This window comes from Stigmatopora argus, chromosome 22 (assembly GCF_051989625.1).
Source record: "Stigmatopora argus isolate UIUO_Sarg chromosome 22, RoL_Sarg_1.0, whole genome shotgun sequence".
NCBI lineage: Eukaryota > Metazoa > Chordata > Actinopteri > Syngnathiformes > Syngnathidae > Stigmatopora > Stigmatopora argus.
In genome coordinates, this window is record NC_135408.1 from 10,527,186 (window position 1) to 10,547,757 (window position 20,572).

General features: G+C 42.4%; 3 protein-coding genes and 1 long non-coding RNA gene across 14 annotated transcripts in view; 2 read left to right on the forward strand and 2 right to left on the reverse strand.

The window, feature by feature from the left end:
• The window catches only part of tspoap1 (TSPO associated protein 1), a 28,412-nt gene extending 27,435 nt beyond the window's left edge, over positions 1-977 (forward strand). For all 10 annotated transcript variants that reach the window (XM_077593131.1, XM_077593130.1, XM_077593133.1 and 7 more), the window contains one exon: positions 307-977. In XM_077593131.1, coding sequence (XP_077449257.1) covers positions 307-561 — 255 coding nt within the window. In that variant the 3' untranslated portion in view covers positions 562-977. The remainder of the gene's footprint in view (positions 1-306) is intronic.
• A 1,886-nt stretch (positions 978-2,863) lies between these two features.
• LOC144068038 (uncharacterized) lies at positions 2,864-3,793 on the reverse strand. Its single transcript, XR_013298098.1, has 2 exons — positions 3,456-3,793; positions 2,864-3,218 (listed from the first exon to the last, which is right to left on the reverse strand). It is a non-coding gene; the product is annotated as an uncharacterized LOC144068038 (long non-coding RNA).
• A 2,753-nt stretch (positions 3,794-6,546) lies between these two features.
• On the reverse strand, positions 6,547-7,658 carry supt4h1 (SPT4 homolog, DSIF elongation factor subunit). The gene is made up of 5 exons (XM_077592215.1): positions 7,462-7,658; positions 7,183-7,289; positions 7,027-7,082; positions 6,873-6,926; positions 6,547-6,800 (listed from the first exon to the last, which is right to left on the reverse strand). Exons 1-5 carry the CDS (start codon positions 7,528-7,530, stop codon positions 6,733-6,735), a joined length of 354 nt encoding a protein of 117 aa, XP_077448341.1. The 5' UTR covers positions 7,531-7,658; the 3' UTR covers positions 6,547-6,732.
• Positions 7,659-8,869: 1,211 nt separating this feature from the next.
• rnf43 (ring finger protein 43) overlaps positions 8,870-20,572 on the forward strand; it is a 56,879-nt gene continuing 45,176 nt past the window's right edge. For both annotated transcript variants that reach the window (XR_013298096.1, XM_077592214.1), the window contains exon 1: positions 8,870-9,732. Coding sequence is in view for 1 of the 2 variants with exons in the window: in XM_077592214.1 (XP_077448340.1) it covers positions 9,502-9,732 (231 nt within the window). In the remaining variant the exon portion in view is untranslated. The remainder of the gene's footprint in view (positions 9,733-20,572) is intronic.

The following is a 20,572-nucleotide window of genomic DNA, read 5'->3' on the forward strand; positions in this document are numbered from 1 at the left end:
GCACTTTGAGACTTGATTGTAAGTGTTGCCTGCAGGGGAGGCAGCTTGTCAGCATTCCGCAATAGCGTCCCACCGTTCCCCCCCTTCTTGTTCATGTTATGTACACTACACCTACGTCAAATTTCCTTGTTTTCCATGTAAATCTACTAGAAATTTTCTTAATTTCAGAATAGCAGTTGTTCTTGAGAACCCTTTTTCTTAATTTAAGTATAAAATGAACAACGTCTTAAATGTGTGGGGTTATTAAAAGCAAAATCACTAATTAATTGGACAGAACTTGACTAATTTGTCTCTTTGCTCGAAAAGGAAAGCTCTTATCCGGAGCTGGACGATCCGGGTCCGTCAACGAGCCCAGACACTTTGCTTCCGCAACCCGAACCCAACCCAACAGAGCATCCAGAAGCACTAGCAGATGCGCACCCGCCCGCGAAGACCTCGTCAGACCTGAATCCAGACCCGGCTTCAGTGCGTGCCTGCTCTGCACAAAGCAAGAAGAAGAAAGGCTTCTTCTCCAAAGGCAAGAAACTATTCAAAAGGTTTGGCTCCAACAAAAAAGAATGAAAGGCGGGACCTCAAACTTGATGCTCTTTTTTCTTTATTTTGAAATCCAAGCACTTTTTCTCATTAGGGGCTCACAGAGCCAATGACTGTTTCTAATTGTACGCTAATTGCCTTAGAACACTGCTAGAAAAGTGGGGAACAATAGCTATAATAATCACATCTTTCGGCTGTCAATTTAAAATAGTTTGTCACTCCTAGACGTCCAATCCATTTGAACAGGGTGGGTGGCAGCCAACGAACATTTGTTCACACCCTGCCGGACCTCCCACGGCAAAGGAATAGGACGTCTACAAGCGACAAAATCAATTGAATCAGTGCTGTACGACATGATTTACATCGCCATTTTATGTCACAATCGCCGTAAATCGACCTCTTTTTGCATCACACATTTTGGCCTGCAGTAATTTGGGCTGACTTGCTACCACTGTTCCCTCTAAGCTGCGCGCGTGCGCAATTGCGCACTACTCTCGTCTTCTCTGCGCAGCAGCAATCATATGGCGCGCAGTAAAAAAAAAAAAAAATCGGAATTTTTTTTTTTTTTTTTTTTTTTTTTTTTTTTTTTTTTTTTTTTTTTTTTTTTACCCCTTTCCACATGATGGCGCCGTTTAAGCGGCAGCCAGTGGCAGTAGCTCTGTCCACTTATGTTTTTCGTGTTTTACAGCATGTTTTACATGAAAAATTAGAGGGAACATTGACATGCACCTGCTTGTGGCAGGTGTGATACTGGTGTGCCCATAGCGAGCAATGATGATGTCGTGACCGGATGATTCACCTAAAGACGTTTCGCCGACGGACGTTTGACAGACGGACAGGTCGCCGAATGGACGTTCCGCCGAACGTTCATTCGGCGACCTGCCCGTCTGTCAAACGTCCGTCGGCGAAACGTCTTTAGGCGAATCATCCGAGTACCGATGATGTCGCTCACACTGGTACTCGGTGCGCTCAGGGAGGTTGACTTTCTGCTCAGACCAACGAAAAATTAGAGGGAACATTGCTTGCTACAATAATGGAATTTTAAATACCATAATGGCTTCATATTGTCCCTATCGCCACTCTATAGAGAGCCTATTGACTCCCACGCTAACCGTGCGTGAGTAACCCTTGCAAGACAATTGAAAATAGCAACGCATAAATCCACATAAGAACAAAAGCAACAAAACATAAAAATTCTATTATTTTTTTAATGTAATTGAAATAATCATTCATATTCAAATGTAAATCTTCCGCGATAAAAAGAAAAGACAGAAGTTTAAAAATGGGGTTATAGTATTTAAGGCATTTGTCGTCAACATCAATGTTGCGTGAGCGAACTAGCGTTCCATTGTGTATTTTTCAAAGGCTTGCGGATGCTGTGTGTACTTTTGTGTTGTGCCGTGTGGTGCGCAAGCAAATGTGTGAGCTCGTAACAGCACACGCAGTTCTTCCTGTGGGTAACTTCTCAGGTTTTTTTTTTTTGGTTGTAGTTGGGCGGCCCTGCTAAAGCCGCCATCAAAAAGTGGGGGGAGAAAAAAGAAAATGCCAAATGCTTGAGGTGCTTTTACTGCAAAGGGGTGGAATCTTTTCAAGCGCATCTAGAGTTCTTCACTTAACCGAGTTAGGTCGTCACTTTGAAGGTGCACGACGGTGCCGAGACGGTCAAAAGTTTTGGGATCGTTGTCATCATCTGGACGCTTTATTTGTTAACTAGTTGGGACATAGGGATTACTTATTGTTCTTTTTTTTAGAGGACAGGAGTTTCTGTAAAAAAAACAAGTTCTTTCTGCTGTCTAATTATATTTTTTCGGCCTTGAATGCACACGTATTATCTCTCCTGCACTGCTTCCACTCGACATAAAACCCACTTACACCTAGTTAACAGTATTTAGCCTTACAGAAGACGTGGTTTAGTCTTAATATGGTGTTTACAAGATGTTTTTTTTATTGCATGAAACCAATATTAAGCCCATATTCTGCCTTATTTATTTGTTTTCTTGGACTTGTAGATTTCTGAAATGCAGTGTAAAGATAGCTCTAGGAGTTGTGTATATATATATGTATACATATTGATTTTTTCCTGCATTTCTATTTAAAATTGGTTTTATATGACTTGGAAAAAATGTTTTAATACCTATTTGAAGCTCACCTGTACATATTTTTGTTCATACGGTTTTGCATGTTCATGCAGTGTTGACGCGAAAAAGGCGGGGAATGCAATATAAATTAAAACAGGAGTCTTTTTACACCAAATAAAGGACGTATATTTTCACACGAATGCACCGACATGGGTTTTATTGGCAAGTGTGAAAGAATAGAAGCAAAAACATCTCGTTGATTCTTTATTTCATATCTGCAATAACAGTATTTGTTCTCTCTCCAGCTAAAAAAATAGCAAGACAAGACTTTGCAAGCTTTGCTCTACGCTACACGTCATCCACGTGAACTTTTGGGGACAGCACGCTGGGTAACGTGTAGCCTCGCGAGACAAAAGCCGCGCTTCCTCTTTTTCCGGACTTCCGGGGAGAGGCCGCTGAATCCCTGAAGCCAACAGTACACTCATCCATAAAGTAGGAAACACTACACTGTGGTGAGGAATTTAGTAGTGCTTTCTACTTTATGGATGACTGCGCTGTATGTCCGTTGTCGTTCCTCTGTCGTCAACTTCTGTCTTTCTTCTGCACCTGCACATGAACACACCGCCACAACGCACCACCCCGCACCCACACCGAGACTCTGTTCACCACACATGTAACCTCTTAAGATGAACTTCCCTATTTCAGTAAAAAAAAAAAAATCTGTCCTTGAAAAGTGTATTGACTCGTTGACTTGATCATGAAAATTTACGTTTTTTTTTCCCCAAGTTAAACAACAAAAAAAGAAAACATGTCTCCAAGTGAAAAAAAAGGGCTGCTACTTACAGGAAGAAGCGCTATCGTGAAGAAGCCATTTTGCCTCGCGTGAGTAAGCTTTTCTTTCATATTCACAAAGTTAGTTTACAGTTGTCTGATTTTCTAAAATTGGTAACATTACAAAAATCATCTGTAAAAAAAATAAAAAACATCTTAAACATCTCATACCTAGGAAAAATTCAGATTTTAAAATTATTTCCAATGCAATTGTTACTTCTGGAGCTTATTCCAAGTTTTAAAAAAATCATCCATTATCGCTATTTGTGGGGGAAAAAAGTTGTCTCATCATACGTTACCTGAATTTTGAATTTTTCTTTCTCTTTTCTTTCGCCGGCGTCGCAGGTGCCGTCGCCCGACTTAAGAAGTGAACGGAGAAGAAGAAGTCGTCTCCTTTTGAACCCTCTGCGACCACGTGATGTAACCACAGGAAGAGGTTTAACAGTCACAGCGCCTCTCCATCTTCTCTTCCGTCTTGACACTCTGCCGCCTACAGATGTTGGCTAGATAGGTTTTATGTCATGTTCATGTTATTTTTTTCAGGCATTTAAACATTCACTGTCGTATCTAATTTGTCCCCTAATTTTCGAATCTGTTTATTTTCCAGATCCAGCTCTTCAATAGCTTTCCACACTTTAAGGTACATTTAGTCTTTTATTCATGCGCCTTATGTATAAATTCATTTGGTGCTTAAAGAACTAGCATAAAATTTTATTACGCTGTTATAGTAAAGTCCTCAAGACACACACACATTCATCAAAAGCATAAGAAAGACAAAACAGGTATGACGAATAACGCACTAATGCGTCTTAAAATCCATTGCACCTTATAGTCCCATAAATACCACAAGTTCCATTTGACCGCATATTAGGGAAAAATACATTTACACTTGGATTGAAGTCATGACATTGGATTATTTGTTTCAAGCCTTTATAGTACTAAATGACTGTTTCAGGTCATTAAAAAAATATCGTGATAATTAATTGCAGACTTGATAGTCGTAGTTCATTTTGAGCACATTTTCATTATCCTTTTTATATTATAACAAAATCTATAGTCTATGTTTTTAAAAATGTCACAGTATTTTATTGATTGCCAGCCAAAACCTTGTATTTACGCATCATTGATCATTTTTGAACGCCGACGTTCATATTCCCCTCCCAGTCAAAATGACTTTGACGTACGTTGCCGTCAATGGAAGCAAAAGACTTCAATGAATGCCGTGTAGAGGATGAATAAGATGTCATTCTTCTACTGGCCAGCTTTTAAGAGGAAACAAATGAGGGAAAAGATGGCGAGATAGCAGACAAGGGGGGGAGGACACTTTTGCTACTGTTTTATACAAAGGTGATGCTCCAATTGGGTGGACATGATCTTGGACAGTGGGGTGAAACCGAGGCCTTTCCTGAGGAGCCTTGACTGCGTGGGGTGATAGACCTTATCTGGCCCGGCAGCCAACTCCCCTCCCCCCGTCGCCCTCCCTTGCACGTGCTGACTCAAGCAGGCCATTTCGTATTCGATTCAAACTTCTCTTTAACCCTTTACCGACACTCGTTGAAGTCTTGGGAAGGTTTGTCATAATGGAATTGGACGTCTTGACCATCAATGGCATTGACGTGAGCGTTCAGAACCAGTTATTCCAGTTTAAACCAATTTCAGTTCATACTAAATATTTCTTACTAAATATCTAACAATTCAATTACTTTCTTTTCTTTAGTTATGAACATATATATTATATATAGATTATTTATATGAAGGCCATGCTACCACGCTAGAAAATGTTCAAATTGTGGTCTACGGGAGCCACAATGTCATGTCATCTTTTTAATTTTGGAGGCTCCAGCACCTCCCGCAACCCTTGTGACCCCCCTCACCGCTATACAAATGATAACCCCAACCTCCCCATATTCCCTTTTTCTCTCCCATTTCTGATGATGAAACCGTTGATCTTAAATCGTGGAAGTTGCCCTCGAAACCAGCACCTTGGCGTCGCCGTCGGTTCCGACATATCCAAATAAGGGCAAAAGCGACGGTTGCGAGTAGCAAGTAGGCCGCGGTCTGCTCGAAAAAGAACGCGGCGCTCGGCTGCGCCTGGCAGAGTGGCGTCCGCCTTCCTGTTTGACAAGGCCTGTGGTTGAGGAAGTCTTGCAGCACGGAGATCAGTTCTCGGTTTTGTTTTTGCTAAGCTCAACGTGTGGTGAAAACAGGTGTCGCTGACCTTTATTCGAAACGCCAGATAGGAAAGTCACTTTGACAAGTCTTGAGTTTGTGTAGGGATTTAAAGTAAAGTCTACATTTTGAAGGCAAACCCGTCTTTTGTAGCGGGCTGCATTTAAGTTTTGCTTTCTTTTTCAGATAAGGGCTAATGAACATTAAGAGTCATGTTAATGAGGCCTAATTTACATGTAGTCATTCCACTCCTTTGAATATAGAACTTTTCCCCTTCAGTAGAATGACTAGATAATGAAATGTTTTATTTTTATGTGATAGGGTAACACTCCACTCCATTTTGTTGCCATATGTCAATAAATTCGTTTTGGAAATTCAAGTGAGCGATGTGAGTGTTAAATTGAGTGACCTAAATTCATCAGGTTATAATGAAAAGAACAGAGTTATTTTCAACAAAAAGCAAAAAAAGTTAGTGTTTAATTGAAAGCACGAAATATTTGAACATTTCTACAGTTCGTGGTAATATTGGGCGAGTCTATTAACTCATTGATGGTCATAGATATCCAATCCATTTGAATTTTTTTAGTTGAAATTTGAATGTACATGTGGTAAATTTTCAGAGTTATACTTCTCTGTGAAGTCAATTGACGCTCACTTTACTTCTGGCCATAAAGGAGCGACTGCTCGTCGATTTTTTTGTACATTGTCTCACAATTCACTACAATATAGTTAGTTACCAGGCAAGTTTAACTTCTATTTGTTTTTAATACTCCTACTTTATTGTTCGTTGTATTTTCTGCAGAACCATGTCGCCGCTCACAGGTGAGTCTTTGTACTACAAAATTTTGTGAAACAATAATTTGTTGGCTACTAGTGGAAATTGTTGTTACTTGTAGTCTTCATGCTGTTTGCACTTAAAGCAAGCAAGCCCAAATTTAAAAATAATTGGCATTTATTTTGTATGAAAGAGGGAAAAAACAAAGAATACATCCAATCCACTGCAACAATCCATGTGCTTTTGATTGGTAACGTAAGAACATATGAAAGGTTTTTTCTTCCTTTGTCCATTGGAATGGCTTCTTAGCAATAGAACCATAAAATTGGAGCAACATTTTAATAGTTAGGTCTTGACTGCTGTATCTCTGGACTTGTAGACCACTCCTCTACTTTTCAGTTCTCTCACCACACCTGCAAAAAAAGAAAAGTTTTTAGAAAGACTAAAGAGAACACAAAAAAGAAACAATAGCAACAATTTCAGACCTGGGGGTAGTCTGCCAGTTACGGACACCGCATATACACCTGGCTTGAATGTGGCTGCAAGAGAAAAAAGATTAGAAAGCATCTAAAAGGAGCATTTTAGACGTGATTTAATCAGGATATTATATTGATCTATTGTCTAGTGTGTAATGCTCACCTATTCTCTGCCATTTTGCTACCCAACTGTCCTCCGGGCTCATCTGGGCTATTACGCTGGGGGAATAAACAAAATTGTTGCATTTAATTTCGTCTCCACCCTAGTATACATGTAGTATATATGTTAGTATACCACAGTATATATGTTAGCGCTTACCCATCAAATGAAGAACTTGTGCATTCGTAAACCATCTCTCTGTTCCCCTTCATCTGAAGGAAGGACTCACAGTTGTCACAGCCATCATATTCAAACTGGTCAATAGTCTGCAAGAGTAGTCATTTTGATTAGTTTCTTTGCTGTGATGTGAATTAATACTGAGAAACTGATGTTATTTACACTTAAGATGCGTTTACGGGCGCTTAGCAACTACACGAACGGGAAACTGTTACAAGCTAGCAGTACCCATTATTATTCGTAACAATAATGATAAATTACCTTTACTAAAGAGCAAAGTAGACATGCTCGTAAATGGCGGAGATCCTTTGGAACTGTTTCCAGAGCCATTATGTTATGGTTGTTTCTTTTTTAAAAGCCAGAACCTGCAAAGATGTTGTTGACTTAGCTTTGGGCTCAGGCTTATTGCGTCATTATCATACGCGAGGCTTGCGAGGGTGAAGGACCCTTATTTAGGTATTAAATGAGCTGCCTGTTTACAAATCGACACACGCCCAGTAGCCCAATAAAATGATGTTGTATGTTGTGAACCAAAACTGGTCTATGTATTATACATGGTTTATACGTTTTGGTGATTTTTAATTTGACCATGATCGACGTCCAATGGTTTTATACCTGCTGTGAACTGAGTGTCAGTAGTAGACGTACAATCCTTTCGAACTGGTGGCTGGCATGGATGGACGTCACATCCACTAACCAAGTCAAATGGAATTGGACCAGCTATTGCTATCAATGGCAGAGATATATGATCCCCAGTGCCAACCTTCCCAGTTGAAATGGATCGGACATCTACTGCTGACATGGGCAGTCCATGAGTTTTTGCTAGTGCTACCACAAGGGGGAGCCACGTGTGTTCACGTGCAGCCACTTCGGTGCGGGGAGCCCGAAACGCCCTCCGAGTCTGTGCGGTTGCCTTCACGTAAACTCGTAAAAGATTCAGGTTTTTCTAGAGCTCCACTTCTGGTGGACAGACTTCTCGAGAACTTATTGAGTACAAAAGTAGCGTCTCTGATTCCAGCCTGCAAATCAAATGCCATCCACTGGCTTTCGGATCTGCCGATAAACCGGGGCCGCTTTCGTAACGACCCTGAAGGCAACGGGACAAGTGAGCAGGTAGCGCAGCTGTAGTAAATGAGATCCCCCTGCGGAGTACGCAGCGGGGAGCGTCACACGGACACGGGAGGGGGAGATCAGTCGGACGGCGTGGCGTGGCGTGTGCGAGAGTGCCAGAGTGCGCGTGTGTCAAGCGCGCACGCCTTCTCTCAAGTTGACCCGACTTCACATGAGGATCACATGGAGTTTCGAGCGCTCGTGTTCCGCACACCGTGGCGTTCCAGGCCGCCGATGACCCACCTCGAAAGAACGGATCCGGCTCGGTAGAAAACCCCTTTGAAAACTGGAGTCCGATTGGGAATAACTTTGGAGGGAGGAAGCAAGGGAGCCAACGGAGGGAGTTTACGCCAGCGGTGTCCGCCGTAATTCAATCCGATCGGGGAAATAGTACCTTCTCACCGTGGAGGTTGTAAACATGTTACTTAACAGTTGGGATCGGCTGTGATCTGGCCGCCTCGGCTCGGGCGACTCCAAACGCTCGCCTTTGAAGTTCATCTTGTCTCTTCCGCCTGTGGCATTGCGTGTGCGCGTGTGCGAGTGCGCGGCCACGCTCGATCGCTTTTGCTCGCTCGCTCGCTTGCTTGCGTGCGTGCGTGAGTGCGTGCGGGTTGAAAAATGTGGCGCCCTTAGGGACTCGCTATCTCGCAACGCCGCTTGTCAACTCCCTCTGCACTCTTTGTGGAGGTGTTTTGTCGATTATTATGACCGTCCGTTGGAAATCGGCGCTCCCCACGCTCGAGAAGTGACGTTAAATGACGTTCGACAAGTGCCTGGACCGGAGCACGTGCGGTGATTTATTCCCGGACGGACTTATTCGGCGGCTGTGTTCCGAGTCGACGCCGAGTGATTCTTCCACCCCAAGGAACCAAGTGCTACCGGATGGGAATATGCGCTCGGATGCACGCGTGAATTCTCGGGAGGATCGGGACGTTGGCGTGTGAGTTTGTTTGTAGTCGGGATTGCCGACTCGGGCCCCGAAGAAGTCCTTCGAAGGAGAAGCAGAGCGGACGATCGAAAGGTTGAGAGATTCCCGGAAAGTGTTTTGTTTGACTGCTGCCTGCCTTGAAGTCCATCATCCACCCATCTAACCATCGATTCATCCACCCGTCCATCCATCCATCCATCCATCGATCCAGCCATCCATCCAGCCACCATGTGCGGCAGGGCTCCGCCGCTCCAGCCGAGGCCATGAGCGTCCCCCCGTGGCGCCTGGCCGGGCTCTGGCCGTGGCTGCTCATGGCCGCCCTGCAGGTGGTGCTGGGCGTGCTGGGTCAGCCGGGCCCGGAACCCGAGCGGCCGGCCCTGCGAGCGCTCATCAAGGTGACGCTGCTCAAACCCGAGCCGGCGGGGATCCCCCTTACGCTGGAGGGGGTGTTCGTGGGGAACAGCGCCGGCTCCGCCGAGGGGAAACTCATGCAGGTAAGACCAATTTACCATACTTCTCTACACTGCACATTATAGGAGCTGCTTTTTGTTTTTTTGTTTCACCACCATTGACGTCGAGAGACGTCCAATCGCGCGGATTCCTTCCTTCTGCAAATGGGTTTCTGACCAGTAGACAGACGTCTGATCCATTTGAAGTGGGACAGTTTGGAAGGGAACCATGCTGTCACCATCCCACTTCAAATGGATTGGACGTCTCCTTATGTCAAACTCATCAAAAGGATGAAACGTGCTCCATTATTGGACGTCTATCATTGCCAATGGCTCTGAAAGAGTTAATGACATATACTAGGGTTGTCACTCATTGTTCTTGCCACCGCATGATGGCTGCGGTTTCCCTTTTATGACAGCAAACCTATATAAATTTATGATCACCTCATACCGTTCAAGATAAAGAACAAATTAAATAATTCCTGCCATTGGAATCAGAAGCCAGTTAAATGAATTCAATTTACTGGGAACAAAGTATGTTTGCAATGTCATGTCAAAGTTTTTGATGGCCATAAAAAATGATAAATAATCAGGAACGTGGAAAAGTCCCCACATGCTTAATGATAATAAATGTCACTGTCAATCATAACGCTGCATTATCTTTGTAATTGCTGGATTGTTGCTATGGAGTGTGTAGGTGTGCTGAATTACGTGGCTTTGAGTGTGTCGTCACACTGTCTGGGTGGTCTGAACTTGGCTGTCATCACAAAGGATCCGAGTTAGCTTAAAAAGTCCAGCAAACTGAATCGGTTGGAAAAAAAAAAAGATTTAGACCACCTGCCAATGTTAAGGTCATGCCTTAGTTTTCTAGAAAAAAAAGTCAGTGGTGGAGGTGATGAGGAAAGTAGGTCACAAAAAGGTATTGAGTTTCAAATTGAAATGCCAATCCACATCAAAACAAATGCCTGTGAAGTTGGACTTGTTTATAGTACTGGGATTGTTTTGTTTTGGGATCCCAACCTTTTGTTTACAAACTTCCAATTTGTGCACTTGTTGCTGTCCTCTGACCTTGAATCCCCCCTTCCCTTCCCCTCCCCTCCCGCAACCTGCTCCCCCTTCTTCCCATTCACAACATGACGACAGAACAACTAAATTCCTTTACAATAGTGATGACACACATGTTATTCAAGGCGCCTTTGACCTCAAACCAAATATCCGTGCCTTGTAAAAGTATGTCTGTCTCCGCTTGGCGTCATAATTGCGTCTAAATAAATGTTTCCCATCAACTCTTCAGCATAAAACCTTTTTCCAAGGTGTGGCCGGAAAAAAAATTAAATAACACATTTAAGCCAAGAACTGTAATATAGGTCAAAGTATTTCTTAGACTAATTATTTTTCAGATTTTTTTTCATTCCCTCAACTTTTGTAAGGAGATCACCTGAACAAATGGCAGAGAAAAGTCAAATATAAACGATTGGACGCCACATGATTGGACGTGTACTACTGTCCAAAAAGTAGACATCTCAATGTAAAATATTTTAATACATACAAGATCACTCTTGCATTATATTATCTTACTATTTGCTTCCCATGACAGCTAGCATAACATTCTCCTACTGCCTACACTGTGATTTTCTGTAGTACTATTATATACATCTTCAAAATCCAATGTTTTTCACCATATTCCGATCCTCTGAAAATGATCTGTGATTGGATCAGGCACGTCTTTCTGTCTGAAATGTGAGTTTCCGTCCCCCTATTTGTGCTGTTAGCCCCCAAATTAAAGGTAATGGTCATTCATTCATTCATGTTCCGAGCTGAAAATGATTTGTGATTGGATCAGGCACATCCTTCTGTTTGAAAAGTGGGTTTCCGTCCCCCTATTTGTGCTGTCAGCCCCCAAATACAAGGTAATAGTCATTCATTCATGTTCCGAGCTGCTTATCCTCTGATCCAGGGGTGCTGGAACATATCCCAGTCATGTTGGGATGAGTTTTTGGGCAGGGCGGAACTTAGCAGGCATTGAACCCACAATCTCAGAACTGTGAAGCGGACGTGCTAACCCCTACTAGCCATCATGAGCAATAAATGTAAAAAAAAAATCATGGCGAATCCATCGACCACCTGCGAGCGAAGGCATAAAAATGTTTCTATGCAGCATGCATATTTAGCATTCAGAATGGGATTACGGTTGCCTGGCCGTAAAGCTCCACTGTGTCAATGTATTTACCGTCTCCTGAGAAACGGGACAAGAGATGGGCACGGCAGGGTCTTGTCTTTCCTCGCTCGCCAGGTGTTTGAGGCTTGGCCAGCGTCGGTAATGACCGTTTCCACGGCCTCTTCACGGAGATAGCTCTCCATTAGGCACGCTGACAAGCCACTCGGCTAACAACTCAATGCGCCTTTGTGTGAAAACAAGTTCTCGTCTCTCGTTGCTCAGATCAAACGCACTCCGGGAATTCCGCCAGTCCTTATTAGTTCTCGTAAAAAGCCGACGCCGCCGCCGTCGCGGATCTGCGAAAGGGAAACGCGTCGATGTGTCGATTGTGTGTCCAATCTGGGCGGACGTGGGTACGGAAAGGGCTGGAGCGAACCCTTTCTCGGTCCCGTCCGGGGCGAGCCAGGCTTGGTTTTCGTGAGACGCCGCTTGATGCTCAGGCTTGTACCGACAGGTCGCTATTCGGGGGGCCTGTTGCAGGCTGCTTTATGTTCTCGCCCTACTCTGGAGGAGATGAGTCCCCGCTAAGAAAGAAACATGACTCACGCTTGTGCTGAGTTGTCCTGATAATGCCTCGCTCATGTTGGCTTACTTTCGCTTTTAGAAACTAAAGTGGAAATCTATTATGCTCCATTTTTTATTTTTTTTATTCCTGTGTGTGTCAAAGTATAGATTTTCTTCAGTGTAGTACTCGCAAAGTATGTCGGGATAGTCGGAAAAAGACGACAATTCATATTAACTCGTTTTGGTGCCTCTCAGGGCGACAAAATGTCCAATCTTTTTGGACTTGGAGGGCTGGCAGCGGTTCGGGTCTCCTTCCCCCCCTGGATTGGACGTCCACTCGCATGCAATGCCATTGACGGGACAGGACGTCCAACTCCTTTTGACAGGGAGCGACGAATTATTTGCAAAAAATATTCTCCATCAATAGTGCCAAATCAACTTTACAACAAATTCTGTTGGTCAGAAACAAAAACAACATTTGGACAATCACATACTGTACATTTTAGGATGGAGGGAGACTTTTATACACTTGACTCATTTGCTTTGTCCAAGAGAATGGAGTCGTAAGCTTGAACTCATTTCAAGGGAGCACCATTAGTTCGCTGGCTTTTTGAATGGCAACCTGTTTGCTGGCTTTTCGAATGGCAACCCGTGTTGTCTATGCTGTGAATTTCACGGACTCAAACTTCCCTCTTCCTTTCTGCGTATTGAAGTCATAAGACCTTGCTTTGGCTCACGTCTCCCCGCGGTCTATTAAACAGTGGCTGCGCTGGACGTGTGCCCTGTCCCCTGAATGGACATGTTTATTGGAGCATTTGGCCAGAGTCTGGCAACTCTATTAGGAGAAAGTACAGAGGCATTTTCGACTCTATCCTCTTTCCAGACCCCGGCCGGGGCTTATATGGCGGCCGTACCAGTGCAAAGGCGTCTGGGATAGCTTTGAACTTGAGAAGCGTGTCAACGATATCCCTCCCGACTTTTGTTGAGAGGAGGACTAAGAGTTCACCTTCCAATGGGATTTGGGCCAATTAAGGGAGGCGGCTCGCGGAAGAAATCATCTAATGAATCCATTTTTTTAATTGGGAACGATTACAAAAGTCATCGGTTATTTTGCCAAAAAGGAACCAGTTATTCATGAGTTTATTAGTTGTTACTTTGCATTTGAGACAGCACAAAGAGGATGAGAAATGATTGTATTTAAAGCCAAAGTGTAATTTTAAAGCCTATAGAATCCCAGCTTTGAAGTTGGACATGGCTTTCTTGAGCCAAAATCCTTATTTTGCACATGAAAAATACAATTATAAATGAATGAAATACTCATTTTTAAAAAAGGATTACAAATAAAAACAGAAATGTAACAGTCACAGCCCCCAATAACACTTTTTCTCCCCTTCATTTCCTACTTTTGCACTCCTCCCACATCAATGAGAATCCTATACGTCCAGTACATTTTAACTGGGAGTACTGGCTAATGTTTCTGTGCCATTGACAGCGCGAGACGAGCAATTCCTTTGGGTTCTGAAAGTCAATAATTGTTCGTTAACGAGTGCCCCGTTAAGGTTGAACTTCTTTTTACGCTTTCAGTTCTTTGTACTCATTGCATCCTTAAGAAAAGGCCGAAAAAAATCTCATTTTATTTGGAGTCCGAACATCCCAATCGTTTTTAACCAATGTGGATTTGTATTCTTTCGATTTCGTAAATCTTCCGCTAGCCTTTTGGCTCTTTCTCTATCATAGCGTTGACCTTGGGGCCATTTCGGAGCCGTAATTAAAGCGCGCCGGACAGTTTCCAGTTAACTCTGCACCACTTCACATTCTTTGAAGCCCCCCCTCGTCTCCCGCAAGGTATCGAGCGCCTCCCTTTGCTCGCGCGAGCAAAGGGGCGTGTTTGGGCTCTCTCGGACCAGCTGCGTGGCGGCGGCGGCGGCGGCGGCGGGCCTTTGGGGATGCGAGGGCGGAGGGGGCTCCGGGGGAGAACATCAAAGTGTGTCCAGTTCTGAACGTGAGGCGGGATGATTAAAAACCAAGAGTGTTTACACTGCACTTCCCATACGGACCCTCGACTCCCCCTCCCGACAGATTTCCTGTCCATACTTCCTATCTCCCTGGATGAGATAAAAGAGCGTCCAGGGCTCCCCATGGTTGCACGGCGAGCGCCACAATGCCGGCCGGGAGAAGCTCCCTTGCATAGCGTCACTTTAAAAAAAAATGTCTATATCGTGCAAGTGCAGGTGCATTTTTCTGATTCCAAAGTTGACACTTGGGCAAGTTTTTGGGGGCGAATCTTGCTGATGGGAATCTAATTTTTGGGCACTAGGATTGTCGCCATTGCATGTTTTTGTGTAGCTATAGTTTGGGAATGTTTCATGGAGAAAAACTAAATAGGGAATATTTTCTTTTGGGGGAAAATGTCACTCTTGGATGATGCTGTCTTCTTTAATGCTTGGATATTGTTTTTTTTGCTAGCGGTGTTTACTGTTGCTTCCTTTGTGTTTGGTAATGTGGCAGACGATTAAACATACTTATTGTTTTGGTAACATCATTGGACATCTTTATAATCGTGTTGCTTTTTAACCGTCAAAGAATTGATATCTTAAAACCCCCACCTTTTTACCCGCCTCCGGGTGAGGCCTAATTTCTTTGTCTTTCTCGTCCATTGTTTATTTAAAAATATTAATTTTCTTCTCTAGAAGTGGAGTTCAGCGTCAGTATTTTTCGAGAATGCTTTTTATAGCTTTTCTTGTTATTACAATTAGGCAAATTTCCACTGTTATCGGCATATCCTCATTTTAGGTAACTCGCCTTTCCGTTCAAAAAGTATGCGATTGTCACATCCCTAACTGAAAAATTGGTGCAATGTTATTTTGACGTCCCCTTAAAAATACGGTCATTATATATTGTGTGAGAATGTTTTATTCAACACGTTGGAAATGGGCATCCATCCACTTCACTTTTCATCAAATGCGCAAATGTTTTCTCCGTTTTGGCCTTTCAAAGTCTTCTCTTCCATCTGTAAAGTTCCACATTTGCAAATGATTGTCTCCTCTTTCATTTTCCCGCGGTCTATTAACTCGGAGAATGACAGCAGAGTGCAAAATGTCTGTTCTGAATTCTGGCCTAAGCCTCAGATCATACTGAAAGAGATCAAGTGTGACATCCAAAAGCTCTGCCATGTCCACTTGTATGGACACCATATGCGCTCCAGTCATAAACACCTTCAGTTCTCCTCAGGAAGAGTACACATGTTTGGGATAGTTTAGCAGGGCTGAACGATATTGGGAAAAAAATAAGTGACGTTGCCTCTTTTTGGGGGGTGTTTGGGATGTATTTGCGATCTCACAACACCACGCTGACTTTAATCGCCGCGTTTGGGAACACCTTTCATACCTGTCAACCTCTGCCGATAACTGCCCTTATAAATGATTATGATTCCCCTTACAAACCCCCCCAAAAACCTTACAAACACCGTACGACGTACGGTGTTTGTAAGGTTTTTTGGGGGTTTGTAAGGGGAATCATAATCATTTATAAGGGCAGTTATCGGCAGAGGTTGACAGGTATGTTAGTTGACTCACTATGACCACATTGTATTCATATAATAGCGTTTAATCCAGTCTAAGGGCTTTCGTCTGTGAATGATAAAGATTGCTGCATGTGAAAGGCTGCCAGGAAGCAAAACAAAAGTTTGCATGTTCAAACAATTGCAATGTCCAGCAACATCCATGGTCACCAATGAGTGTCGTATAAAGTGTTAAACTTATTTCTTTGACTCTTTCTGTCTCCTGAGAATTGACTTTTTGATGAAAATACCGAGATGATACTTTGATACAACTATGTGTCAAACAGGACTTTAAAAAAAATCTGCTAGCGAGTTATAGATTGATGTATGTTTTCAAATAGATGTGATTTAATTGTTTGTGTAAAAAAAAAATGGCAGTTCGGGGACAGAGGTCAACCTTTTTTAGTCATCATAGGGCACAATGTGACTTTTCACATTCCTTCCGAAGGCCGAATAAAGTTCACTGGCGTGAACCGACATCTCTTTCCATATGGCGATCGCTTCAACCTGTTATTACATTTCTATCGCCCTTGATTTTGCATTGCCTCGAAAGCACTCACTATAAAAACTGGAGTGCACTCATGGTAGTCCGGGGGAAGCAGTGGTCCGGCTGGGGGCCCTCCCCAAAAGATGGCTGTTAACGTGTGACCCAGTTGAACGGGGTGATTGGTCGGGGTGACCTGTTTAAAGGTGACGGGAAGTTTGAGACCGCTGCTATGTTGGAGAGAAATATAACATGAGTCCTATCTTACATGTGTTTTTGGCGTTTTGATTCTGACACTCAGCTGCAGATAGAAAAAAAAATGCATGTCATTTTTGGGTCAAGCCAAAATGTGTGTTTATTTATGTACGAAGTATGTCACTTGACGGTGAAGTCATTGCTAGCGTGGCATGGTCAGACCCTGTTTAACTCATTAGTTGCTTTTGTTGCTGCTCGACATGATTTTAGTGCTGTATAAATACCGATAGTAGTATCGGTGCAGTTTTTTTCACTGTATTTTTAGATTGCGTGTTTTGTACTTGAAAAAATAAATGGCCAAATTCAGGCAATTTTAATCAACAATATCGCAATTTAAATGAACGAAAAAAAACATATATACGCTGGTCATGGCCCTATAACACGCTTATTTATTTATATATTTATTCATGTATTTATTTATTAACCCACTTATTACCTATCTATTTATGTCTAAAATGCCTTTCCTATTTCTGCATCCTCACCCCCTTGCTACTGTGACAACAAAATTTCCCGAATACGGGATGAATAAAGTTATCCAATCAGATCCAATCCAAGTAGCAGTCTAAAGATGATATATTTATATCTATATCTATATCTAGTATTTGCCTCATTTAATGCCACTGATAGTGATCCAATTCATAATTTGTCCTCGGAAGGATGAAAAGAGACCCATGATTGGACATCTATCATCGTCAGCCACTCAGAAGGCAGGAAGCCTTTATTTTGCCGAGCGGCCGGAGGAAAAGAGTCATCACCGTTCCGCAGATAAATACGTTCTGACAAACTCCCTCCCTCCCTGTTGCTCTCGCTTTGGACTTTTTGTGGGATTTGTGTACAACTCCTATACCAAAATATCGAATAAACACGGGGGAACGTGCGGTTTTCACGACAAAATGGGTGTATGGATGGTAGGCAGGTGAAGTTCTATCATGGTACGCCATCAAGGAAATGCAAATACAGGAGTATCACATCATTTTTAGTGGCATCCTTTTAATAGAAATTGACAGCAATAGGATGGATGGAAGGAAGATGCAGTGGTTGTGGACGTTGGAAAAGATCTCTGGAAATCCCCCGTGGAGCTGTGGGCACCGGGGCAACGTCCCAGGGATGTCAGACCACTGAACACCAACCGCGTCTTGCGGGAAGCTTTTGAATCTACGATGCTTTTAAGGCATAATGACTGCGCTCGTACCCTTAGAAATTGTTAACATGTAATCTTTTCCTCCTTGAAAGTGATGTAAACACGAGGTTGCGTTCTAAAGTCACAGGCCCAACGTATATATATATATATATATATATATATATATATATATATATATACACATACACATATGTGTATATATACACATATTTAGTTCATATTTATATATATACATACACATGTGTATATATACACATTTAGTTCATATTTATATATACATATATATATATATATATATATATACGTATACATATATATATATGTATATATGTATGTATATACACATATATACATATATATATATATGTATACATATATATGTATATATACGTATATATACATATATACATATATATACATATATATACATATATACGTATGCATATATATATATGTAGATATATATGTATATATGTATGTATATATACACATATATATGTATACATATATGTATGTATATATGTGTATATATATATGTATATATGTGTATATATATATGTATGTATATATATATATATATATATATATATATATATATATATATATATACGGTAGCCATAGTTTGTTTGTTTTTGCGCTAAAGTGGAGTAAACATTTTGTCAATATGGTGAGATTTAGTTTTTTGTTTTCCCTTATGTGAGCCAATACGAATCCGATGCCAATATTTTTGGACCGTTTGAAACTACAGCGGAAAAGTAATGCTTCACTTGTAATGTAAGTTAACTCTGTCACTGCCATTGACAGTTCTAGGCTTCAAATCCATTTTAATCGTAAAGACTGGCATTGACTTGGAGGGCAAATAAATGTAAGATTTAGACTACTAATAGAAAAACAATTGAAATATGGTATTAAGTCTTTCAGTGTCATTCACGAGGATAGGCGTCCAATGAGTGAACAATACGCCATAATATTTAAGACTTTGTGTTGGTCAAAAAATAAATGAATAGATAAAATAAATGGGCTGTGAAAATAAAATGGGCCGTTGCAACAAAAATCTGGGGAAATTTGTAGTATTTTTATCCCGCATAAGTGAAATCTTTGCCGTTTTCATCAAGCCTCTCGACAATATGCTCGATGGTTCAACCCTGTAACTTTGCACGGGCCATTTAGAACGCTACTCCAAACTGTTGACTGCAAACACATCTCGCCTGTCATAACACATCCACCTTGTGCTATTTGTCGCTCTCCTTTTGCAATCGCTGACTGGCCCGCTCAACAACAAGTCGGAGAGGCGAACCTTAGCGGAGGACGGCGCATCTAGGAGACTTTTTCCCAATTGGCCGTGACCTCCAGAGTTGCCGCTTGTAATTAGAAGCAGTCCCTCGCCGTGCTTCGCTCTCGTCCAAAGTAAATTCCTCGGCAGCCAACAGGAATGCTGACTGACAGAGTGCCGTTTTGGGTGCAGGAGACCTTCTTACGTTTGACGAGTCCATAACGCTCGTTCAAGCTGTCAACAAGGCGCGGTGATATCGTCAAGAATATCGTCGGAGTTTGATGACAACCGTTTCTGTCAGTTGTTTACTCAATGATCGCCACTGGCGGGGGTAGACGTCCAATTCTTGGGAGGATCGGCTGTGCATGCTTATTAGCTTACAGTGCCGTTTCACATTCATTTCTTAGCCACAAGGGCGTCTAAATTCGTCAATGAGTGGATAGCCTCGGTACTAGAAATTTAAATCCCAACCAGTGATCTCAAAATATGCATTGTTTTCCTGCTTGATCATTTTTTTTAAGGAAATGGTGTATGGAAAATATGTGGATTGATGTTTGTGCCAAACATAGTATTATTTCATGTAGTTTGGTTTCATTTAGTTACGTAGTATTTTACGCAAGTATCGTGAGCATTTACTTATTGGCTTCCATTAACAGGGATGGACGTCCAATCCATTTGGATAGGAGGGTTGGCAGCTATTGCACAATCGCTGCTAGATCCTTAATCACGTTGAATTGGACGTTTGTCACCGTCAATGAGAGTGAAACATGTTCGCTCATTGCCAGCCTTTTCAGTTGATATTGATAAATATAACTTGATATGTATTTTAAAGCAATTTGTTTGCAATCTCTATTTGTGCTGCTGAACCGAGTTGCAAAAATGGATTGGTTATCCCATCCTCGCTTCTTTAGGACTTTTGGGTGTGCTTTTTTTCACTTCCTTAATAAGTTTCTGAGGTATGGTCCCATCCTCAAAATCGTGTGACTCAAACTCACATGCAAAAAATAAAATACGTATCTGCACATCCCGACTCCAAGCCCGGCTCAAAAGGCAGTCTGTATTTGAACGAGCGGTCCGTGGTATCTCACCCGATAGATAACCTTGACTACGGGCCCTCCTCCAATGCACCGCGAGTATGCATGTGTCTTTTTTTAGGACTGTATGGAGTCATATTTGAATTTTTTCTTTGATAAAATGACTACTCCCTTAGCTCCGAGCTCTACTATTTCAATCCCTATACCACTGGTGTCGCTCTATCTGCTCATTTCGGGTCAAGCGCCAAAGTATCACCGAAAGACTAAAAGACTAGCAGAACTGCGAGCGGTTTGGCGTTTGGCCTGCTCGTGCCGAGATTAGCGCAGTAGGTTGCCGCAAGCTTAGTTAATGACACGTCTATCGCCGAAGTCCTTGGGCAGTCTGGAAGTCGGCGCTTGCTGTGCATGCGCTTCCTG

Excerpts from the sequence above, each read along its gene's own strand:
- supt4h1 (XM_077592215.1), bottom strand. The coding sequence starts at position 7,530 with ATGGCTCTGGAAACAGTTCCAAAGGATCTCCGCCATTTACGAGCATGT. Across the intron at positions 7,290-7,461 it reads TACTTTGCTCTTTAGTAAAG|ACTATTGACCAGTTTGAATA; the intron begins GTAATTTATCAT and ends CTACTCTTGCAG. Across the intron at positions 7,083-7,182 it reads ACAAGTTCTTCATTTGATGG|CGTAATAGCCCAGATGAGCC; the intron begins GTAAGCGCTAAC and ends TTATTCCCCCAG.